Source organism: Zootermopsis nevadensis, unplaced genomic scaffold (assembly GCF_977971745.1).
Source record: "Zootermopsis nevadensis isolate Lab colony 2312 unplaced genomic scaffold, Znev_1.0 Znev_ptg000021l, whole genome shotgun sequence".
Lineage (NCBI taxonomy): Eukaryota > Metazoa > Arthropoda > Insecta > Blattodea > Termopsidae > Zootermopsis > Zootermopsis nevadensis.
The window spans coordinates 16,954,457-16,980,465 of record NW_028259153.1 but is presented as its reverse complement, the minus strand read 5'-3'; the positions used below and the strand labels follow the sequence as shown (position 1 = coordinate 16,980,465).

At 38.5% G+C, this 26,009-nt stretch overlaps 2 protein-coding genes across 3 annotated transcripts in view; one reads left to right on the top strand and one right to left on the bottom strand.

The window, feature by feature from the left end:
- The window catches only part of LOC110839199 (lutropin-choriogonadotropic hormone receptor), a 112,926-nt gene that overhangs the window by 24,961 nt on the left and 61,956 nt on the right, over positions 1-26,009 (top strand). The window lies entirely within an intron of this gene.
- LOC110839201 (uncharacterized) lies at positions 42-12,344 on the bottom strand. 2 transcript variants are annotated; one of them, XM_087352510.1, is made up of 3 exons: positions 12,175-12,344; positions 10,020-10,537; positions 42-2,615 (listed from the first exon to the last, which is right to left on the bottom strand). In XM_087352510.1, the coding sequence occupies exons 1-3, from the start codon at positions 12,293-12,295 to the stop codon at positions 1,350-1,352; spliced, it is 1,905 nt and encodes a 634-aa protein (XP_087208636.1). In that variant the 5' UTR covers positions 12,296-12,344; the 3' UTR covers positions 42-1,349. The 2 variants fall into 2 exon arrangements, with proteins under 2 accessions (XP_087208636.1, XP_087208637.1); XM_087352511.1 differs by lacking the exons at positions 10,020-10,537; positions 12,175-12,344 and adding an exon at positions 5,706-5,909 and having other exon boundaries at positions 42-2,743.

Below are 26,009 nucleotides of genomic sequence, written 5' to 3'. Positions count from 1 at the left end.
AACCAAACTGAAAGACTGAATAGGAAAATAAGTTGAAATGATTGATGTAACATACAGGGTGTAACGTTTATTTATCACTTGTGCAATTTCGTAGCTTAAATTACATTCATTTCCATTTTCATATTCCTGCTATAACAAGTGATTCATTCACAGTTGTGACATGTACAAAGTTTGTCATAAAAACTATGAAATATGTCAGTAACATCTTTATTTGTTGTAAAATAACTGTCTTGCTTAGAATCTCTGCTTATTAGTTGTCATTAAATAATTTCAAGAAATTGTAGACTTTAAATTAGGAAGTTTCTTCGGATAATTAAGAAGAACAAATTGAAAATATTTATTTATTCGCATCAATTATAAAACAAAGGGAAATTCTTTGTTTCTGAACAAAAATTATTTTTGAGGCCCGATAAAATTCGTACTTTGTTATAAAACGTTTATATATTAATTATGACCTGTGCCACGATTTTTTAAATGAGCGCATACTGATTTTGTTTCTCTGTTCCTGATTGCATTTATGTTGATAAATGCTTCTGATATAGACATACAAATGGGCACATTAAACATACAAGTGTCTTATGAGTCCTGCTAAAAACACGTCGTTAAGTAGAGTTTAAAGATATTGATTAGTTTTCGTAGTTCAAGATTAGTTTGTTGCTGAGTCTAAAAAGATGTGCTGAATGACGTTACTGGCACACTCTGTGTACCATTCTTTATCTCAGCACGTCCGCCCTAACAGCTCATTGCGCCGTTCCTGACGTTCCAGCTGAAATCGGATTAAGGAAATTCCAAAACAGGAGAATCATCAACCTGTGAGTGTTGTGCGGATATGAAAATCCGAATTCTACTGTACTCATAAATTGAATGACACAGCACATAGAAATTGGAACACGACAAATTTCACGAACCCTTGCTCTTCAAACAAAAATGTTTATTTGATTAATACTTGCATTTTCATATATATAATACAGTTCATTTTATAATATAGGGTTTCCAGATGCAGTGTCAGTTATTATTTAGTATCCAAATGCTTTCATCAGCCTGTAAGAGACAGGACACAAGTGCCTCAACTCTAATAAACTGCAGCAGAAACATTCATTAGCCTCATACCCTCAGGCCGATACCACTAGAATAATGGTGTGTGTGTGTCAACTATCAATGCACACAAGAAAATACTGAATGTGTTTTATTTAGTATACTAATGTTGAACAACGTCCTAGGTTTATGGCGCGGTGCGTGAAATTTCGTTCTGAATGCCAGAGTTTTTGTTAATACCCGTGAGGTTTGTTACAGATTTTACATAAGCGCACTGGAGAATTCAGTCGTGAAGCACGTGGCTTCATTGCTTTTCAGAAGTAGAGTCTTATTCCGCACGTTAGTGCTAGCGTGAGAAATGCCACTGTCGATCTGATACCACTGTCAGTAGTTGAGGTTTCTGAACTGGGATCATTAGTAATAGGTTCCCCTGTAGTAGTGGATGTTACAGTTTCATCTGTGTTCGTTACAGTAGGTGTACTGTCAGGTTCCCCTGTAGTAGTGGATGTTACACTTTCATCTGTGTTCGTTACAGTAGGTGTACTGTCAGGTTCCCCTGTAGTAGTGGATGTTACAGTTTCATCTGTGTTCGTTACAGTAGGTGTACTGTCAGGTTCCCCTGTAGTAGTGGATGTTACACTTTCATCTGTGTTCGTTACAGTAGGTGTACTGTCAGGTTCCCCTGTAGTAGTGGATGTTACATTTTCATCTGTGTTCGTTACAGTAGATGTACTGTCAGGTTCCCCTGTAGTAGTGGATGTTACATTTTCATCTGTGTTCGTTACAGTAGGTGTACTGTCAGGTTCCCCTGTAGTAGTGGATGTTGCATTTTCATCTGTGTTCGTTACAGTAGGTGTACTGTCAGGTTCCCCTGTAGTAGTGGATGTTACATTTTCATCTGTGTTCGTTACAGTAGGTGTACTGTCAGGTTCCCCTGTAGTAGTGGATGTTACACTTTCATCTGTGTTCGTTACAGTAGGTGTACTGTCAGGTTCCCCTGTAGTAGTGGATGTTACACTTTCATCTGTGTTCGTTACAGTAGGTGTACTGTCAGGTTCCCCTGTAGTAGTGGATGTCACATTTTCATCTGTGTTCGTTACAGTAGATGTACTGTTAGGTTCCCCTGTAGTAGTGGATGTTACATTTTCATCTGTGTTCGTTACAGTAGGTGTACTGTCAGGTTCCCCTGTAGTAGTGGATGTTACATTTTCATCTGTGTTCGTTACAGTAGGTGTACTGTCAGGTTCCCCTGTAGTAGTGGATGTTACACTTTCATCTGTGTTCGTTACAGTAGGTGTACTGTCAGGTTCCCCTGTAGTAGTGGATGTTACACTTTCATCTGTGTTCGTTACAGTAGGTGTACTGTCAGGTTCCCCTGTAGTAGTGGATGTTACAGTTTCATCTGTGTTCGTTACAGTAGGTGTACTGTCAGGTTCCCCTGTAGTAGTGGATGTTACACTTTCATCTGTGTTCGTTACAGTAGCTGTATTGTCAGGTTCCTCTGCAGTAGTGGATGCTGTGTCTTCATCTGTGTTCGGTGTACCGGGATCTTCCGTTACAGGAGGTGGACTGTCAGAATCCTCTTCAGTAATGGATGCCGTAATTTCATCTGCAGTCGTCACGGTACCGCTTGAGTCGACAGTTGAACCGCCACTATCGTCCTCGGTCCCTCTCACGAATTTCACCTTGTACGCGGACTCAGCATTCGCTGAAAAGAAAAGACCAATGAAAAAAATAGCGTAGTTAAACTATAAAAACATGTAAATGATCACGACATATTAAGTACATAATGATTTATAATACCTGTCTCTATCTTCCACAGAACTTTATTAATCAGTATTGGTCTTCGTGTGGCATGAACTTAGATCTGTCTACATTTACCCTATTTGTTTCAGTCCAACCTCCTTCTTTATGGTGACATGTTTTATGCATTAAATTAACACCATGCGTAAAGACAAGGCATTAATGTATCGCATTCAGTTTTAATCTCTCCTGACTTCCTTTGTCTGGCTTATTCTGAAGCAAAACCCATGTGGTTCGTTCAGAACTTGCCCACAACGACTGTTAAGCATTTTACTATTTAAAATTAAAACGCCTTCTTTTTTTTGTGAGTAGTTGTTGAGTGTTTTTATCCTTTAATAATCACATTTGGATTAGTAGAGGCGAAACGTTCCTTGACAATTCTACATTCCGTATTATGTATTGTGTGAAATTCGTTCCTGAATTTTTTTTGGGTTAGAATCAATATTTTTTAAATATTCGTTTTTCCTGTTACGTTGGCCGCTTATGACCGAAGCGTCTTATTACGTGTAAAGGAGACATTTATTAGATGTAGAGACTAGTTGTGAATATATTGAATGAACAATCACTGACATTCTACAAGAGGTGGTCTTCTAAACCATCGTGTTACTAAACGTTACGCAGGATCTTTGACTTGGATGAATTCTTTGGAATAACGCAAGCAACGGGAAAGACAGATAGATTCCTTACACATTATATTTTCCATATCTTTGCAGTCGAATTCAGACGCGTATGGAGGAGTAGAAAGAAGGGAGTAATTGAAAAATCTTTACGCTAACGATTGAAATTGTGAGATTTTTATAAATAGGCCTACGCATTTAATCCCATGTAGTTGGAATTTGGCACAAGTATACGTACACGTAGTTTTCATTTTGGAATCATATTCAGTAGATTTGTTAACTCCATGATAAGTAGGAATAGAGCGAAATAATATAAACATGATTGCAGAGAGATATATTGCCAGACACTCGGCAAAGCTTTAGCTGAAAGTTCGTTAATATGGAAGTACAGGCGCTGTGATGACATTTCTAAAGACACTTTATCTAAAGATGGGCGTAACATTAAATTTTCATTTTGTCAGCTACATTTATAGTTGTGCCGATTGTTCCATATATAGAAGATTAGATTAGGATAAACTGATGGCTTACAGCATCTATACCAATCTTGACACTGTTCTCTGGTATTTACGGACGTGGAGCAGTGAGTGACATTTGTATCCACGCAACATGAAGAAACGATAAGACATATAATGTTTCGTCATTTATTTATTCGTGGGTTTAGTAATTTTCATGACTATCTATACATTTTAAACCAGATAATATGAATTGCCAACATGGCCACATAAAATAGGTTTACACATCACTAACTCTGTGTAGCAGAGTCCTCAGCTAGTTAAGAAATTGACCGCTTTTATAGAACTGGTCATTTCATTACCGTGCTCACAATAGTTCGCCAACTGTACCTATGCTGAGCCAGATCAGTTCAGTCTATATCCTTCCATTCGATTTTCTGAAGATTAATTTTAATATTATGCTCCCATCTACGTCTTGCGAATGGTCTCTTGTCTTCAGGTTTTCCATCCAAAATTCTGTAATCCTTCTGTTGCAAACTTTTTGTTTCCATGTACTCTGTTAAATATTTACACATTTAAAGCGGTTTAAAATATAAGCTGTGGATCTTAATACGTTGTAGGATATATAAGATGAGGATAACGATTTTTTACGAGCGGATCATGAGAAAAATATGTAAATTACGTTATATTTTCATGCAGTGAGCCGATACGAATCTTAACTAGACCTAACAAACAAACGTTTTATTGTGCATCGTTAGTAAATTATTCATCGTGATTATTGGAATAATTTAGCCGCTGAAGTTGTAATAAAGCAAACAACAAACAAACTCAGAGTTTGCACTGATCATTAATACTAATGTAATCGGCGTTAATAAATATTATATTCTGAAAATATGTGAATGCCTCTCAGTTATTATGAGAACAATGTGGACTAGGCTGAATAGGAATTAATACGTACGATTTATATTTGTAAAGGATCCGGCAGAATCTTGACCTACTATATTTTGCCATTGTTTCTTTAAAAAACCCTCGATTGCTTCCTTCTGTGTCCCCACAAATATTTCAATCATAATGAAATTAAACCTAGGTTTCTTTCTATTTGATATGAATATGTTAAATAAGGCACAAGCGTAAACACGTGTAATGTTTTTTTTCTGGTGTTCTAGTGTCTGTTTCTACTTTAGTTTTATAAAACTTTTTACTTGAATGTTACACCTTCCTCTTTCCCCAGTTTCTTTAGTTTTATAATGACGTGTGGGATACTGTATTTGTGATAGCTTAAGCTAATACAGTGCACATAGCCAGCAGAAATTGATTTGGTATTGTCCGAGTTAAACTGAATTTGGAAAATTACTTTATATATTTATAAGTCTGCATGGTATTTTTAAGTTTACATATCATTTGATTATAGGAATAGTAAATTTACCTGGTAACGAACACAAAAATGCTTGCAGCCTAAAGATCCAGTGTTTGAAAGTGAGAAATCACGTTCGTAGCGAACACAACAGTAATTGGGAAACCGCTATGCATAGAATTTGCTTATGTAGGAACAGTCATTGCGATGATAAATACACACTGACTGTGAAAGGGGTCGATTTTTTCTGCATATGATCATGTCATCTTCTTGTATCAGGGACAACCATATTTTAAGTTGTGCCACAAACGAATATACTTTAACTTTTACCTTATTTAAGGTAATTTAAATAAATCAGTAACCGCCGTTTTAGTTGCAGACTAAATTGGAATCGTAGCACGAAAACCATGATTAATTTATTTTAAACTCAGATTTGCACCTCACCATACTGTTCTTCAGCACATTCACTGCAGATTGGCCCAGAGACGGTATCCAGCGCCCTCACACTGACGGTGACGGCTACCAGAGACAGGAGAATCAGTTGTATCCGCTCCATTGTCAAGCTGAAAATATACTGGAGGAGAGGACGGTTGGGAACACTTATATAGAGTACTCTGTTAACACCTATGGTTATTCGAGTAAAGTTTCTCATCTTTATGTTCTTCAGCACCAAGTCACGTGACCGATAATTCGCGGGGCATTGAAGCAATGTTGAGTTATAATCCACCTATTGCTGCGAAAGGAGATAATCTCTCGATTGTGATTATGGGAGATAAGAAGGGTGGCACATCGGAATCATATATAATTTTACTTATTATCAGATTGTAAATCCCTCATAAATATCAGTATTCCTTGCTTGTGTGTTCAGTTGAGACGCATATTAAAAGTGGATCGAACATGATATCATGTATTAAAAATGCAGTTTCAGAAGTTTACGTGGGGAGGTGATGGATGAGTAAGGAACAATGATGAAATGATGATTAGTAGGGGAAAATTTAATAACTCGGAGGATGGCCTGCCCCAGTGCCACTTCGTTAAGAAGTTTTTTTTTCTTTAATATTATCTAGAGGAAGGCCTCCCCCAAAAAGATTGATTTATTTTTTAAAAGTATATATTATTTGATTATTAAAATTAATGTAACGGTTTGTACTACCCAACTTTTTGTGCTGACGAAGGCCATGCATTTTCCCGCCAGTTAAAAAAGTCAGTCTCGCAGATAAGTTTTTTGGAAAGACAGACAAGCCCTCAGAAATACATTATCAATAAAAGGAATTTGTTTGTTTAAGAAATGCAGAAAATTACACAAAGCACAAGACCGAACATTGGATGAACTACGTACATAACACACAAACGAGTATTTAAGCGCGGGTTGCCTTGTGCTACATTATAAAGAGTGGGGTTTTCTGATCGTGTCAAATTTTTCGGGCATAAACGAAAACTACAAAGGACTTGTGTTTAAAGAAATTCTATTGTAGGAGACAAATTTCATTTGGCTTATAACGCCACGTATGAATAAACCATTTCACTAAACAAAATCATACTTGGAAAACTAAAGGAAAGAGACCTCTCGGGAGATCTAAGCATAGATGGGAGGTAAATTTAAAGGGGAAAAAAAGTATGGGGGTGTGATGGAGATACAGCTTCACATACAATTGACCTCAGCGCTAGATGGATGTGAGTGGTGAGATTCACGCTCCGGCATCTTAACTCCCTGGGGAAGTGTCTTCGGTACCCATTGACTAGAAATCTAGTTGGGTCCCAGAACATGTGGGGGTACCATGGCGAATAGAACATTTTCTGCTCCTGTTTGCAATCGAACCCTGTTTGTCCTGTTGTAGCTTAGCCATTATAAGGATTGAGATATCCAGGTTTCTGATAATATTAAAATAGATTTTTAAAATATAGGGTCTGCTGTTGTGGACTGAAGTCAGTTGACTCAGGATAGAGTCGAATGACGGGATTGTAAACGCGATGGTAATATTAGGGTTCCGTGAAAAACGAGGAATTTTTATCGACTTGCTTCTCAAACACTTTGTTCCCTGGGCGTGGTTATAAGTAATGTTTTCATTATGTTTATTAATCGGATAAATGTAAGAGTAAAAAGTAAAACTGCCCCACTGTACGCCATGTAGGCGCTTGGGGGAGAGGTGGTGCAGCTCCTACTCATTCTTAACCTCGACACTAGATGGGGGTGAGTGGTCAGTGTTACGGCCCGGCCGCGCTTTAACCCCGGGGAAGGATCCCGGTACGCATTGGATAGGAGGAGGATAAGTACATATTATAAAATATATTTGACCTATTCAAGGAGGCCACAGTCAACTTACATAACTCTCCGTTGATACTCATACTAAATAAATGATGTATTAAACTAGCAAGACTTTAAAATAACTATGAAACAAGTATAAGCTGCTTGACACTTTCGTATTTATTCAAAAAACTTTTATGATTTCATGGAAAAAGGGAATATTAAGGTTAATGAGTGAATTCCTGTATTGTGGAACAAATTTGTTGTAGTGAGTTCACTTCATTTACATCTTTATTACTTCCCGCTACGTATCATGCGAAATTAACTGAAATACCCAAAAGTTCAGGGAATTTGCCCATAAAAAAATTGCTTATCATAACTCCTAGTTTCCACCGTCTCCTTCCAAATAGTCCCCTTGGGCATGGATACAGCGATCCCAGCGTTTTTTCCGTGATTCCATGCATCCCTGGAAGTCTTCAAGTGTGAGTGTTTTATGCACCTCCTGCGATTCTGCCTGCATCTCCTCAATTGTGTCAAAACGACGACCTTTCAATCGAAATGTCATTTTGGGGAACAGGAAAAAGTCGCAGGGGGCGAGGTCAGGCGAATAGGGTGGGCGGGGAATCACTGTCGTGTTTTTGGTAGCCAAAAACTGCCGAACAACGAGCGATGTGTGGGGCGGGCGCGTTGTCGTGGTGGTGAACCCAGCTGTTCTCCCGCTTTTCCGGAAGTTTGCGCCTAATGCTCTCCCATAGCCGCTTCAAAACTTCACAGTAAAACTTCCCGTTGACAGTTTGACCAGGGGGGACAAATTCCTTGTAGACAATACCTTAGATGTCAAAAAAAAACTATCAACATGGACTTCACATTGCTGCCAACTTGACGTGCTTTTTTTTTTGGCTGCGGTGAATTTGGCGACTTCCACTGCGACGGCTGCTGCTTAGTCTCAGGATCATAACCGTAAACCCACGACTCATCACCGGTTATGACCTTGGAGATGAAGTTGGGGTCATCTCTGGCTTCATCTTTGGGTTCAGTGCAGACAGGAACTCGATGTTCTTTTTGGTCGTTGCTCAGCAGTCTCGGCACAAATTTTGCAGCAATATGTTCAAATCGTCTGACAAGATGCGTTGCACGGACCCATACGATATTCCTACGATCGCACAAACATCATGGATTGTTCGTTTACAATCTGCAACCGTAGCCTCTCGCACTTTCGTGATGTTTTCGGGTGTTGTGCTTGTCGATGGTCTTCCTGAACGCTCATCGTCGTCGACAGACTTTTGTCCATCGTTAAAGCGCTTGTACCAACGAAAAGTTTTACTTTGACTCATAGTATTCTCACCAAATGCTTCCACAAGCATGCGGTAGGTTTTTACAGCAGTTTTTGAAGCTTAAAGTAAAATTTGATGCAGATTCTCTGCTCCTTAAAATCTGCCATTTATGCAGGTTTAAAAAATCCCCGAACGACTACAGCACAACGTTACAAAAACGCACGAGACTCAAGAACGCGGCCTCTCGCCTTCACGACTGTTGGCACAATAATTCACAAAGGGTACTGCTCGCCCCCATATAGCGGCGGCAGGCCATTCCACAACAGGTTCGTGCATGGAATTCTAATTCCCCGAACTTTTGGGTAGCACCTCGTATAATGGTTGAAGTAAATAATTAGTAATTGAGCGTTGTGATCAGTCGCTTTCTTTTGAAGAACAAAGGATTGTTGAAAGGTTTAGCATTGATTTAACCACTCACCCATTCGTTAAAGTATATTTGGAAAGAAAATTGGCAAAACTGGAACCTGAAAACTGAAGGAATGACGCATTCTATTCATCATCTCGAGATGAAGGAATTTTAATACTTGAACTCTGTACAAGGAAAAGTGTAATTTGAGATATAAACATTCCAATTTCATTAGACGTCGAAATGAATATAACCAAATACTTTTTCCTAAACTAATAATAAGCACAAAATAAATATCGAATTTCAACCAAAATGGATGTTTATTTAAATAATAGTATTTACATATATAAAACAGCTGATGTTTACACTTTCCCAAAAAGCAGGCAGGAAAATAATGTTTTCATGTGCAATGTTAGTAGATGCTTTTTGTGTGCTGAGAACTGCAGTCGAATCTCCCAGTAGCCTAAGTTCCTTACAGACTGTTGAATTTGGACAGTTGCCTGTGAACGATCACGGTACATAAGAAATTTTTGAATATGTTATACTTATGTAATGCACTAATGTTTTGCAAGGTTATAAATTTATGGCGCTGTCTAGGAATGTTGTGTGAAATCTCGCTTTGAATGCCAGAGTTTTTGTTAATACCCGTGAGGTTTGTTACAGATTTTACATAAGCGCACTGGAGAATTCAGTCGTGAAGCACGTGGCTTCATTGCTTTTCAGAAGTAGAGTCTTATTCCGCTCGTTACTGCTAACGTGAGAAATGCCACTGTCGATCTGATACCACTGTCAGTAGTTGAGGTTTCTGAACCGGGATCACTCGTACTAGGTACCTCTGTAGCAGTGGATGCTGTATTTTCATCTGTGTTCGGTGTACCGGGATCTTCTGTTACAGGAGGTGGACTGTCAGAATCCTCTGCAGTAGTGGATGCTGTGTCTTCATCTGTGTTAGTTGTAGTGGGATCTCCCGTTGCAGGAGGTGGACTGTCAGAATCCTCTTCAGTAGTGGATGCTGTATTTTCTTCTGTGTTCGGTGTACCGGGATCTTCCGTTACAGAAGGTGGACTGTCAGAATCCTCTGTAGCAGTGGATGCTGTATTTTCATCTGTGTTCGGTGTACCGGGATCTTCCGTTACAGAAGGTGGACTGTCAGAATCCTCTGCAGTAATGGATGCCGTAATTTCATCTGTAGTCGTCTCGGTACCGCTTGAGTCGACAGTTGAACCGTCACTTTCCTCTGATGTGTTTACAGTTGTGTTAGCTGTTGTGTTATCACCTTCATTAAATGCTTCTAAATTGTACAGATCGTTTTCTCCCACAAATTCCACCTGATCCGAGGACTCAGCATTCGCTGAAAAGAAAAGACCAATGAATTAAAGTAACTTGTTTAAAAAGTAGTGAAAGTTTTTTTAACGCACCATGCCTAATAGAGAAGTGTCTGGCGTTAGAATGATGTCTTTTACTGTATGCATGGTTTTTTACAACACGTCCATCTTGGAAACGTTTGCTGTCATGAAATATGAAACAAGAGTGGAAATACGTATTCAGAATTGCAGTACACGTTTTATTGAAATCGTATTCTGCTGTTTTATAAAACTCATTGACTTCGGCGTTTATTTATTGCTTACACCAATCTTGTAGCCGGGAAGTTATTATATGAATTTGCTATTTACATAAATAACGCGGTCTTTCAATGATGTAACCTCAATACTTTATAGATTATATCTCTGAAGTACGTTAAACTGCTTTATTTAACAAGCTTCTTTATTTATCTGCCATTTGTAATCTGTCACCGCTCATCTGATGTACATCGCCCAACATCGCGACTTAGTGATCAGGACTCCCGCTTCATATTCGGCAGGTTCCGGGATTCGTTTCATTTTACTGAGATTTTCGTGGTTTTTCTCTGTGCCCGAAGTTTAATGTCTGGAATATTCTAAATCTGCCTTTCGTGCCACATCCGATCATTATTGTCATCCTATCATTCGACGCTAAATAATCTAAGCTACTTACAAGGTCCTTAAATAAACAACAAATAAATACAAATATAGAGCGTGAATACATATTAAATATATATTGAATCAATACCTTTCTCAATATTTCACAGAACTTTATCAATATTAGTGTAAGTATTTTCCTTTAATCAATTGTTTAATAGGTCTCACGTTTTGGAGAAAATCGATGAGTTAGATTTTACTTTAATTTAAATTGCCGATTTTATTTGTCCAATATGAACAAAATATTCTTAACCGACAACTATTAGGTTGGACCGTGAATATCAAATTTACCAAATTCCGCCGAATATTTCGCAGATGACGTGTAGACAGAAATGACCTCCCAATATGCGTTTACTCTATACACTTTAGGTAAAACTCGTATCTTCCAGGAAACACTTAAATTATAATTAATAAAATGTACTCGAATGATTCTTGGGGAAGAGTGTTAATTATGCTATAGATCTTATGTTTTACAAAGGAATATTTGTTCAAATATAATTTTTATATAAGAAAATTAAGAAGTCATGATCTTAATTTCACATCTGAGGATGAACAAATCCTGCAGTTTTATATTTCGTAGTCAAATAACTTGGCAGTGAAGATTTTATTTCGCTTTCCTTAATACTAGGGTAGCTTGTCAGACATTTGTAGCACTGACCGGAGGACTGGGGACATGAAGCTTGGTGTGACTTTACTTAGGCTCAAAACTACATGTAGCCCCCCACCCCCCACACACACTGATCCTCCGAATTTCTTCACGGTTAGGGCGACATTGCGGGACTTTTCGTTGCCGACGAGGCCCGATGCATAAAAATAACACACACCGTACAGTTGTTTCCAAAGATAACACATCTAATACAGAAGCTATGTCGTTCTAAAGCAGTGTATATAAATTGTGTATCAAATTCAAATAAAAGTTCAGTTCTGCTAACAGTTACACAATTGCTCATAGTTCTAAGCACGTTTTTTTAAAAATGTCTTTGCACCTCACCATATTGATCTTCAGCACAGTCTCCATTGCAGATTTCAATGAGCCGAGGATCCGTATTCAGCCCCCTTACACTCATGGAAACTGCTACCAGGGACAAGAGAATCAGTTGTATCCGCGCCATTGTAAAGTTGAAGAAAATACTGAAAGTGGAGACACATCGATGCAAATATATATAGACACCCCCCCGTACGAAGTCACGTGATGGGCATGCCTGTTCGTTAATGTGTGCTTATCATAATACGTCCATGATTGCAAGTAGATTTTATCTTACGCTGTCTATCGATTTTTTCAGATAAAGCAAATTGCTACATCAATTTTCATATTACAGGACCACTATCCGTTTATCGTTATTGTCAGCGTGTGTGTCATACATTTTTTTAAGGGTATGTACATTTATTTAAAAAATTAGTTTCTTCAGGATTGTAACACACGAACACAGTAATAAATATGGAAAATAATAATATTAATAATGGGAAAACCTGTGAAATGTGAATTCACTTGAACAAATGTATCACTGTGATGTTCTAATGTAAATCGAACATTTCGATAGAGAACATCATTTAATATATTTTAAATATTTAAATGTTAATTATAGTAATATTTTAATATTTAATAGGAATTTTATTGTGATTAGACTGACAAGATTTAAACAAATATATATTTATCACAATATGACGCAACTTTATCATCTCAGGAATATGTATTAAAAATGCCACTTTTATTGCGAACATGCCCACGTATTACTAAAAATGTTTTGTAACAGAATCAATTAATTATCGTTTTTGCGATTTGTATGCATTGATCCGGAGTCTTAGTTATTAATCTGAAGTTCTTTGTTAACCTAAGAGTTGCTCAGAACAATAGGAACAGCCATAAATAGACGTCATTAACAAAGCATGCTTTCTGTCATGAGGCAGCCATTTTTGATCTTACAGAATGGCACAGTTTTTCAATAAAGATTTGTCTACATGGCTAAAAGAAACACTTGCTGATAAACTATGTCTTATATTAAAGGTTGAATGGTTGTGGGTTCCAGGGCGTTGAAGATTGTTCGCTCTCATTAGGCCTATAGCCTATTGGTCTTAATTACCTTCTGTTCGTATAAGGCGCTGCAAAGCAATAGTTGGCAGCACTGCTCAGTGCTCGTGATACGTGATCGATAAGACAGATAGCACCACTTTCAGGATTTCAGCGACATTTCTAGGAAGTCGTTAAGAACTTCTTTTTACTGTAATCAGTTTATCAGGACCAGATGGCCGTTTCTGGAAAATTACATAACGCTGAAATATGCCCCCTGGCATCAAGCGGAATTTGTATGAAGTTTTGCACTGTGCAGAGACAGCTGGTGGCATGCGACTATGCTCCAGTATTTTGGGTTTTCAGTAGAGGGGATTTCCAAAGGAAATTCTCAGAAACGTTTATGATCTGAAGCGTTCACGGCGACTAAGTGTAATGAATTCTTCTCGGGCTACTAGGCATGTAAGGTGATTTAATGGTCAGAGGTTCAGAAGCAAATATCAAAACTAATTTCTTCAAAAAATAAACTCTTTCATTTGCAAATTCACATTTTCTTGAATAATATTACCCGACATTTCCGATTACGTGAAAATTCTATCAAATGATCAGAAAAAATAACAAGACGGAAGCATTTCCTATTTGATAATGATAACTAATGATTGTAGTGAGATAAATTAATTTTAACATTTGTGATTCTAAAAGTATTATACTGAAGGCTGCAATTAATATATGAAATCAAGTCTTTAACAGATGGGCTTTGCTTTATTAGTTGTTGCAAGTGTATTCTTTTGTAAATATCCTTTAACTTTTGCTGCATTTATCTTTATTTTGTAGCTGAGTTAAATGCGCGGAACAGATGTAAGGTAATTAGGCTGAGCATTTCTTAGTGAAATGTTTTGGCTGTAGAATAAAAGATTAGGCTGTCGGCCTATTCAGAATCAGAATTACTTTTGAAACAGTGAATTCTTTAAGCATATGGTGAGGCGTCTTGAACAAGGCATCAGCCCAGCTCAAGGTCTCTACGTACAGAAGAATGAGCAGAGCATTTCCTATTTGATAATGATAGCTAATGATTGTAGTGAGAACATTGATACGCTAAGCGTGGAATGAACCCACTGTACCAATACTATTAAAATGAAACTAAATGGTAGTAAAGTGATTCTTAATCTTATAATGTGCAGATATGGAATTTAGGCACTCCCCTGAAAAGACTCCAATGATGGATTGTCGTTTAAACTCTTGTATGCTATCATTGTGATAAACCGAATGTTGAAATGTTCTCTTCAAACGTTTCAAAATCCAAATTTCGTAATCAGGCGTCTCTTTGTCTCACCACGAGGGAGAGAGAGGGAGAGAGAGAATTTGGCCACTAATGATTCCAAATGGCCTGTCGTCCTTTTCTTACCAGTTTCGTGTAGGTGAGGAAGGGTCACGTAAATTCCATTTCGTTATGAGATTTTTAGGTTCTCATAAATGTAAGGGTGCCGATGGTCTTACAGGTTTTGGCTCCGTGTTGACTCGTAGGAGTATGTCAACGTTTGAAAGAAATATACTTTTTCCATCTTCAGGGCTGATATGAAGGTTGCTGTGATGTGAAACCTTCATATCAGCCCTGAAGATGGAGACGGTATGTTCCTCGGAAACGTTGGCCAAAACATAGATTAGCGTCTTGTGTTGTTGACCTACAGAGGAGGCGTCTGTATAGTCGATGGTTTGATTTGAGGTGACCAATTTGTAAGTCAGGTCCGGGTCTCTGAAACAAAACGGACGTACTGACTAAATACTTGCGTTTATATCCCTGGCTGACTGAAAGGAGGCCATGCCGTTCTGCTGTTCTCTTATCGCTGCCATCTTTCTTAATTCCTTACGATATGGCGAATATAGATATTCTCGTTTAGATTCGACTAATCTTTAATTCGTGCGTGCTTCATAAAAGCCAGCCATTGCAACATTCAAACTTTATCTTATGTATAGAAAGACTTTCGATATCTGTTAAACGCAAGTAGAACTTTCGGTCAAAAGAATCTGGGTTTTGAAGTTCACTGCTTCTGAGCTAGTGGCATTTCAATTTTGCATAAGAAGGTGCAAAATTTGCCAGCAAAGAGGTGTACTAGGATTTAGTTCCTGACAAGGGCGTTCGGATTTTTCTTTTTAACATCATATAAACTAAATACCTCGTGAAGACGGCCGCAGAGTGAAGCTGTTACAAGCGAGTGGAACTCTGTCTAAGCACCGCACATCTTTAACTCATTTGTACTCAACGGTTCGAATCGCGGTTCGGGGACTGCCTATTCTATCTTCTTCCGAGATTTTACCCAGTCTCTCCAATCGAGGGCTTTAATAACACCTTCAATAGAACGTCGTTGGTAGGAGTAGCAGTACTGCCTGATTGTTTTTGGAATTATATGGTCTAAATCTCGGACATGTAACCTACTGGTTGTCCTGAATATTCCTCAGTCAATCCATGCTGAGATAAATTATCTCCCTAATCTTCTTTAGCTTACGGTTCACCGTACACAGACACTACATACATACATACATGCATTCATTTCGGTTGCAGGGAAGACAAAAATTGCATTCGTGCGAAACCTCTTGGAAAACGATCATTTGAAAGACGGTGGATGAAAAAGTTGGATGGAAAATATTAACCTTACGGAATTAGGTTTTACGGGTAGGAGGTGGATGAAAGTAACTCAGGATCGTATCCAATGGAATGATTCGAAAGTAGAGATGTTGAATCGTCAGGTTCTGTTTGTAGAGAATAAGCCACATGCGGCAGTAATGAATCAAACCAAACAATAAAATATGACACGTATTTCACTTACATACTGTGGGAATGCAGGAAGAATAAACAAGTTATTTACGTTTAAAAATAACTCAGTGTCTAAATTAGCACAGAGATAAGAAACCATTGAACATCTTCGAGCGATATGATGGAGTCAGAAAAACGTGTAAATGTGTACCGAAGTCCAAGATGAAATTGAGTTTATGTGAAGTGGTTATTAAAAGTGTCTGATCTAAATGAAAATTTAAATAGGTGAAGCAGTTTTTTGTCAAATCTTCATGTGCATTGTGTAATATGTCTGCGCATGAACATACCTCAGGTTTCCCCACCGCGATTGTAACCCTTTGAATATCGAAGTTCGTAAAAAATATTAAAATTTTGTTTCCTGTCTTAAAGAAAACACAACTCGTCTCTATTAAAAATATCAGTTGGTTAATGCTGTTTAAAGAAATAATCTCTGTTTTTAATGAGAATCATGCGAAACTCATAAAAGTTACTAAATGTTGAAAAAGGTGGTAGTTGAAGATTTCTCTCTTCTGGGTTGTTGCGCTGTGTAGTCTGGTCGATGTTTACCAACGTTTCAGAGGTCATACTGCCTCCGTCATCAGAGTATGAAGATTTCCGTCTTCTGGGTTGTTGCACTGTGTAGTCTGGTCGATGTTTACCAACGTTTCAGAGGTCATACTGCCTCCGTCATCAGAGTATGAAGATTTCCGTCTTCTGGGTTGTTGCGCTGTATAGTCTGATCGATGTTTACCTACGTTTCAGAGGTCATACTGCCTCCGTCATCAGAGTATGAAGATTTCCGTCTTCTGGGTTGTTGCACTGTGTAGTCTGGTCGATGTTTACTAACGTTTCAGAGGTCATACTGCCTCCGTCATCAGAGTATGAAGATTTCCGTCTTCTGGGTTGTTGCGCTGTATAGTCTGATCGATGTTTACCAACGTTTCAGAGGTCATACTGCCTCCGTCATCAGAGTATGAAGATTTCTGTCTTCTGGGTTGTTGCGCTGTATAGTCTGATCGATGTTTACCAACGGTTCAGAGGTCATACTGCCTCCGTCATCAGAGTATGAAGATTTCCGTCTTCTGGGTTGTTGCGCTGTATAGTCTGATCGATGTTTACCAACGTTTCAGAGGTCATACTGCCTCCGTCATCAAGGCGGTGTAGTGACCAGCAGCAGAATACAGAATACAAAATCCGACGTTTTAGATATTATTTCTCTTTCTATGAAACCTAAATAACATTGTCAGTAACATTCTTCGAACCATTGGTCTTTCAATACGAATTGACCGGCTGATCTCCCGGAATGTACAAGTCACATTCAGTCACCGTAAAAACGTGAGAATTTTACTGTTGTGGTTTATGCCGACCTAACTTGCAGCAGTTGCGAAATGGCGGTGGCGTGAACGATCCTAATGGAAGTGGAGTTAGAAGAGATTTTCTGATACGTAACTTGTAGACTGGCTATTTTGAAAACACAGCGTATGGCGACAGATAAGAATTTTTTCGAATGAAGAACGGTTGTAGAGTATGCTACATGAAATCTGATTTATAAATTTTGCACGAAATTTGTTTTTGTTCAGAATTAACGAAATTGCTAATTTGCGATCACTTGATTCTATGTTTTCGAAATAGCCTATATTAAAGACATATTTTACTAAATCCGGTTCCACTTCATTAAAACTATACAACAGTTACCTACCACCTGGAACTGTCCGTGTCTTTTTACCTGCCGCATTATTTATTGGTAACATCATTTACCGCCTACATCGTCACATTACTGATACGTTATCAAAAATACTCATCAGGAAGACAACGGGGCCAATTTATTATTTTTAGATGTTATTCATGGAAGCAGGACAGGGGTACAAAAACCTACGGCCCGCGGGTCTAATGTTGTTCGCGGAACCTCTACATGTTTTGATGCAAATTGTTATTCCAAAAAATGAAACCGAAATACTAATATTGCTGTGGGGTAAAGGCAGGCCCAAGTTTTAAATTAATGACGTACGTTTAGGATATTTTTATAGTAATGCCCATTTTTGTGTTGGTTATGGTACAGATGGCATATCCCGGTCCTCATAGCATATTAAATCTTCCAATGCGACAGCCTGTCGAAACGTTTGGGCAAGCCCCGGAATAAGTCACTACTTTGTTATCTATATGATAAGATTGCATCACGTATGTTGAACGAGATTTTTTTTTATTTCATTAGAAACTGATGCTGCAAGCGGTAAGAGTTGTCTGTGTCAGCAATGAGACATTGTTTCATCGTCATGACTAGACTTAAACGTCACTGTGTACAAGCAGATAGAAAATTATGCCCTTGCACTGTATTTCATCAGTAGTAATTAATTTTTACCAGCTGCTTAATTTTCACGAAATCATTGCTAATTTCTTCCAGTGGAGATGGCCTTACTGTATTTTTTTTTTTAAAATTTATAGTTTATTAAATGACGGTTTCAGTAGCTCAGACTATATATCATCGAATGAGAGGATAATAGCGTCGTGACCTAATTCAAGGTACTATCTGTGCGTTACCATAGTGATTTATTGGCCAAGAAAAATAGAGCTCAATCTGTGTTAGGACAGCCCTGCATCTTTGGAAGTCCTATGTAACTTTTGTTGAAGCTATTGATTTGCGTGAACTGTTTTTACTGTTTTGATCTATGACTGTTACAGGTCAACGTTTTAAATCTTGCACCATATATAAATTCGCAGTGAAGATGCTTAAACATCTAAAACCGAAACTCGCCTAAACAATCTTACACATAATGCTGAAATTCAGGGTTTAAGTGTGTGTGCATTTATAGATCTAGAACGCAAAACCCGACTTGCACCAAACTTGGCATGCCTACTTCTTGAGATCGGGAAGAAATCATAAGAAGGTCAAAACTTCGGGAAATTGCCCTGAGTTCGATTCCTGCTGAGGTTATTTCCTGTATCTCCGAGCCTGTTTGCTTGGAAGATTATATTGCACAGGTCCTTGTTCCACAACAGGGGCAGCTGTACAACGTAAACCAGGAGTTCTCAATATTTTCAAGACTTGGATCTACATTCACCATTCCTTATAGACTATAATAATGAGATAGATTTATTGAAATGTCTTTACAGTATATTAAAACTGCCACTGCATTATTCCTTCTGTTTTATACAGGTTCACTTATTCAGTTATTGTTAGCAAAACCATTCATTAATGAGATGCCTGTAACCGCTTGTGATTGAGAAATATTTCAGCATCTGATTTAATTTCTGTTGTGTTCTCTAAATGCTTGGTAAAATCATCTGTGTTAGCTCTTTGAACAGTTGCTGCGATTCGACAGATAGTACCAAATATTGACGGCATTAAGAAAAGGTATTATATGGTAAACGGTAACCATTTTTTAATCATACAAGTTTACAAATCATGTATGCAGGCCGCGGATTCAGACCCCCTGAATTACCTTTGCCAGTTCTAGGTAACATATTCTGATAGAGCAATTTTATACTCGTACTTAGCCTGTTTCCTGTAGGTGTCAAATTTGTTATACACGCATGAGTTTCGATGATTCAAGCCATTTTAATTAAGCTCATCATACTATGCCATGTGGCTAAGATAAGGATCACAGCCATGGAGACAAATGGGAACTCTCAGAATGCGGCAGTTATAATATCTCAGAACACCCAGTTTAATTAAGAATCGTGTCATGCGTTGAATGTACCGGCCTAATGGCTAGCACCACTGCTCCATATTTGGATAGTCACGGGTTCATATCTCGGATAAGTCTCCGGCTAGCTGGACTGCGTTTTCTGTTCGCATTTCTCAGTCTATTCAGACAAATTGTGTCTCTGTCCTTAATTGGGCCATGACTGCTTCTTTTATTAACCGTATCAATTCATTGTTTATCAATTATTTTAAGCTATATAGACAACGTCGTTAAATAATCTATAAGTGAATAAAGTTTTAGTGTTTCAAGGACTTTTTTTTAAAAGTATCTTAAAATAATCGGCTTTTGTTTCATTCCAAATCCCTTGCTACTCATAATTAAAAATGTGTGTTAGATAGCGTCGTTGAATGAACCAAGAATCAATCAATCATGCGCCTTTGCGGAAAATGTAGGTTATATTTTACTCTTGTCATGTTTTGTTTTAGGCAAAATTGGTCCGAGGAAGATTATTATAAAAACATCATTTACTTGCATCAAATCTATCTTTCATTTCTTCAGCGTCAAACGCCTGGTGTATCGTGGGATTATAACTCCTGACTTGCTGTAAGTGCTGCGTCCAGTTACAACTAATTTTTAATCAACCTATAGTATGGACATACGCACAGCAGTTCGTTCGGAGTGGCGTCACAGAGATTAGCGGTTATTAATCCTAAGATAAACACCGTAGTCCCACTTATCTGTCGACTGAATATCGATTGACTGATAGTTATGATTCATGTGACAGGAATTATTTTATCAAATGGACCACTGAAGACTTCGCTTTCGAAGTACTCGTTGCATTCGTATCTAAACCGTCGTTTTTAACCATAAATAAATAAAAGAATATCGCCCGAAGGCGGCCCACTGAGGTCTAAACATTTAACACTCAATTGTACCATTAAATTTATAATTATTATTGGGTGTGACGGTAATTTTATTGTTATTTACATACTATAAAATATGACTTTCTTGATTACGCTATTTTCGCCAGCTCCTTGCCACTTCATTCCTCTTGGGTCGAAAGATACTTCTCACTACCCTCTCCTCAAATAACTTCAATCCATGTTCTGTCCTTACATACGATCTTAAACGAAGAAGAGGGTGTATGAAATGAATCTGTCTTGACATGTTTTGAGACACCGTCCATGCATTCGTTTGGCACTGCTGAATAAAATAAAGAAAACATGAGACTAGCTAGTCGCCTATCTGGGAATTAAATAAATGTTCTCCTGAAACGTGTAGTTACAGCCGGATTAAGTGGGGTCGATATTTTAAGGTGATTATGAACTGTATTCTGCGTGGGTTGCTCAGTAATTTGTTATAATTCAGTTTAAAGCTTTCTATGAAAGCCACCATAATCTCTCCTGTGACTAACTGAGCAGCTTTCATTTTGAAAGATAAGGGAAGATTCTTCATTCTTCTTGCGTGTTTATCTGATAACGGAAATAAGGTGCGGTGACGTAAGTTCTTATTGTGCACGGTTCGTAACAGATCGTTTCAATAACAAGAACAAACATGAGTAAATGGAATTGATGTTAAGTGCAGATAAACGCCTATTGCTAAGGAGATAACCACGTTACAGTTGTATCATGGCAGACAGTTAGGAAATCGATTTCCTGATATTTCGTTAAGTCCAAGTATTCGCCATGACGTGATGAAGGCTGTGTTTTGTGTTAACCATTCTCACACGGAGAGAGTATGTGAACGTCCACACTTCGGGGCTGCCGGTCAAAGTTTAACTTCGGGGTCAAATGTTTTGCGTTTTTATGCATCGCACGAAGGAAAGACTTTCTGCACGACGAACAGTTTTGGGGAAAATAAAATGTGCTCGAGGAAGCTCCTGCAAAACGAATTTGCTAATTTGTAACTGTATTAGGTTTCTAACGTAAAAAAGAATGTTTGAAACGCTTTCGACCCTTGGGATATTCCGTTCCCAGTGGTTGATTATAACCAGAGTATTTTTCTGCCTACAAAACGTTGCGAATCTGAAATCGAGTCATATTGAAAATTACTGAGCACATGACGTCAGATAATGAATGAGATATGTTTTTTTTAGTCTTAACAGATTAGACTCGTAAATGAAATAATCAGCTATTGAAAGGCAATTTTTCTATTCGCAAAGTCATTGAACCGAAACTGCATTGTAGGCCAGCAAGTTGTACAATACACGCAACATCAGTATCTCCTCTTGTTTTCGAGACGTCTGCCGAATATTAAAGCAGACTTTGAAGTTCATAACAAGAAAGTCAGGATTCGCTATGGCGTTAATGTTTCTGGTGCCTTACCGTTGTTTGCAGTAGTCTCCTGAGTGTGACATGAACTCGGCTTATCGCCTTGCTAATCTTGACATGGTTTGATCAGAAACCCGCCGGACATCCTATCCGCAGTGATAAGGCACCACCATTTCTCCTTCCCCCACCTGGTCGTAACAAGCATCTGTACTATCGGACGTGGTAGATGCAGGCCGCTAAGACAAGAATCGTGATTGAAATAATCAGAAGGTAGCTAGCCACCCTTCTGGTGGTAGCTGGGAATGGTATCCTAACCCCAATTCTCAATACATTATAAAGAAAATGGATATTTGTCGCTGCATGTGGTGTGCTTAATTGAATACATTCGGCGCTTTTAATTCTTTAAAAATATGTACGTAATTCTGATAACGAGGAAACACACAATGGCACAAATATTTTAGTTATCTCGAGCCTTCTGCAACACGCAGACAGAACTCTTAATGTGAAGGCCGAAATAATGAACCGTGACATTTCAGGAACATTCTTCTACAAAATGTAGTTGGAAGAGAAATATTTAGCAATTAAGACAAAACGACACACTTGATTTGCGAACTGGCTTCATAAAACAGGGGCTGATGAACAGTATCGAAAAGGGAAAACACTAATCTTTCTGTCGTTTTTATTGAAGAATATGTGTGTTACGAATAGCTACGATGAATTGAAGGAACGAGATTTTAACATACTAAAATTAAAACTCTTAACCTCAAACTAGTATAAGAAACAATCGTAAAATATTTGAAAATGTAGTAATCAACCGAATTTTCTGCATGTAATAAAATTACAGTCGAGATTTCAACTAACTTCTTCATTCACTGAAATCCCATAGAATTAGAAGCTTTAAATACGCAATTTACCACGTTTGAAAGTTTGACTCTTGCAGGAAGAGGGTCGGTCCATAGGCGTAATCAAACATGTGATAATGAGAAGTGGAAAGGCCATGTATCACACTGAAACATCAAACCTCACTTATCTACAGAACAGGTCTGAACGCTGGACAAGACATCTACTCCTGCTAGCCAGGAGGGAATGCAATCCTCGCTCAAAGATTACACGCAAAAAGAACCGTAGAAAAACAACCTACGTGGAAAAACAAGCATACCAGCATCCAATCTCGTATTCCTAAAGTAAATTGCTGTCCCAGAGGCAACATTTGTGAGGTCCAGAAGGGCGGGGATTTGGCGTCTAGGATTAAATAACCTACAGAGAACAAAAATCTACAGATAATTGAGGCAGCAAATACCTCTGAAACGATGGGAAAATTCTACCAGAATACATGGTGCAACAACCCATAAGGCAGTCATCGTATTCTTGGCTATAGCCCTGATGGTGGAGGCAGCAGGAACCTCTGAACCGTCGGCAGACTTTCACTAGTGCAGCGCAGGTACCTGAAGTATATAAGTACCCGATAATTTTTGTATAGTATAATGTTTTATAAATTTATTACTAAGGAAGTCATCAGTATATTTTTAGTAAAAAATATTTAATGCGCCCTCAGTACTTGGTTGTTTCCAGACGCACCTTTACGAGGCCGAGGCTCGTGAAATGTAACAGGAAGTTAAATTTGCAAAGATAATTGTATCAGAAGAGGAATAATTGTCTCTAGAGTAATTTTCACTGGGTACTCGGAAGTCATCCCAGGTGGACCGGGGATAAAACTCCCGCAAAACTCACTAACTATATTGCAAATGAGTGTTACTTTGCCTCCATTTTGCCCATACGCCGTCATAATGTGGAGCTTTGTTACAGGGACATCCTGTAGCCACCTCCGCAAATACGAGTTCTGCAATCGATACCGAGTCTCGGTCTGTTGTCGATAGCAGCCTTACGCTACAACTGACCCGCAAAACACTGCTGTCGGAGAAGTTATCGCACTTTGCGGCGGTAGTGTTCAATCGCGTTGTTGAAGATTTTGAATATGAAAGCGTTTGCAGTGTTGATACTACATAAATGAGTTTTTTTACTCAGGTAAGCGCAACGGGAAAAAGAGATACGAATACACTACGGATTGACACTTAATCGCTGCTGTGTTGGATGCACTGGGCTCGGCTTCCGGGTCTCTTTACTAAAACTGTGTGTTTTATTATAACAAGAGGGGAGAAACGGATTTGAAGTTGTCAGGATTTGTCATAGTCCAGTTCGTCACTGGACAGCAGTTTGATCCAGTTCCATCCATCTCCTATGTTTATAAATTATTATGAATATTTCCAAATTCTCTCGGCGAAACCACAAACCGTTCTTGGGGCAAGAAAGTACACGCGGGTGTGTGGCTGGCGATCTCTGTTCTGTTGGTGTCATGAGCTAAACTTTTATGTGATTTTGTTGCTCGACTCTTCTACAGAGACGATGTTGCCAAAGCAACAACAAGGGGCAACTGTAGGCGGGATTAATCCGACCTCTGTCCTTAAACCCTTATAGTACGTACATAGGTTAAGACGAAAATACGGAAAATTTATACAGCGAATTTACGTCCGTTTGGACTGGTATGAGTACACAAATTACAAAACGAAGTGTTTAAGTTTCTTCTAAAACGTGATATGTTGTGAAGATTTCTGTCTTCTGGGTTGTTGCGCTGTGTAGTCTGGTCGATGTTAACCAACGTTTCTGAGGTCATACTGCCTCCGTCATCAGGGCGATTAAAAATATGAAGATTTCTGTCTTCTGGGTTGTTGCGCTGTGTAGTCTGGTCGATGTTAACCAACGTTTCTGAGGTCATACTGCCTCCGTCATCAGGGCGATTAAAAATATGAAGATTTCTGTCTTCTGGGTTGTTGCGCTGTGTAGTCTGGTTGATGTTAACCAACGTTTCTGAGGTCATACTGCCACCGTCATCAGAGCGATGAAATCTTCATACTCACAGCTGTGAAAACCTCAAATCTTACGTGATATGATGTCACCCTGCGTGACAAATATATCCAGTCTCTGCTACTGAGATGTATATTTCCTCGAGTTATTAATGAGTTAGAACAGACAGGTTATGTTTGCAGAATGAAAGCGAAAATTTAGTGCTAAATTAAGGTTGTTGTCTTCTGGGTTGTTGCGCCGTGAAGTCTGGTAGAAGTATACCGACGTTTCAGAGATCTTTGCTCATAATCTTCAGACTTACCGTCGTTAAAACCTAAAATCCTATATAGTGATAAATTATAGGCCTACACCTAATTTAGCTTCTTGTACGGTTTAGCTGGTAACTGCATTTGTAATTAACTTTAACTATCATGTTTCTCACAGAGTGGAGTGATGAATTTTGCAACGAATTATATATTGTCACTTTATGTTTGGAGATAATATGTTTATCCGAAACGTTTTCTCCCACCGACGAGTCTACACTGCGCCATAAACCGTATCATCATCTCCATCCTCATCGTCATAAAACCACAAAAAAATTTGTTTGTTTTTTCTGTTTGTCTGCCCTGTCTTTCTTTCTTCATTCCTTTCATCTCATTCTCTTTCTTCCCCTTTTCTGTATTTCTTTCCATTCTCAATCTATCTCTACTTTCCGTCTTTTATTCTCTCTGTTCTTTCCTCTAATCCTTCCGTTCTCCATTTGTCTCCTCTTCGTTGTCTCCTTTCCTCCTCTGTTCTGTGCTGTTTCTTGTGCCGCATGTCGTAACTTTCAGTTTTCTGGACTCCTGTGGTCTGCGTCTCTAGTCGAAGGCCCCGAAGTGCCGGAACGTGATTAAGCAGGAACGCTGGGTGTTAGATTCGCGTGTCGGGCGACCCCAATTAACGCTACGTCACGGCTCCACTTGGCTGGATTGCTGGGTTATGCAAGCGCTATTTGCGTTCAGTATTTGTGAATAAATGCATGAATACTTAGAACTGTGTGATTGTCCCAGCAGTTCTGGTGCATTCAATAATTCCGACTGTGAATACGTCTAATTGGTCTCTGGGCTGAATTAAATTTAATTTCTTAACAATGATTATTGACTGGACGTAAACATATCCCGAGCAGGTAGGAATAAAACGCTGAATTCCCTTTAGCCTTCAGCAGGGTAAGTGCACGTGTTGTCTCGGTTTATTTTAGCAGAATAAGAGGCAGTAATATATTTTTCTCTT

Bases quoted from the DNA above. Each gene is read 5' to 3' on its own strand.
- LOC110839201 (XM_087352510.1), bottom strand. From the start codon at position 12,295: ATGGCGCGGATACAACTGATTCTCTTGTCCCTGGTAGCAGTTTCCATG. The intron at 10,538-12,174 runs GTGAGGTGCAAA...TTTTCTTTTCAG, and splicing joins CTGTGCTGAAGATCAATATG to CGAATGCTGAGTCCTCGGAT. The intron at 2,616-10,019 runs GTACCTAGTACG...ATTACTGAAGAG, and splicing joins CAGCATCCACTGCTACAGAG to GATTCTGACAGTCCACCTCC.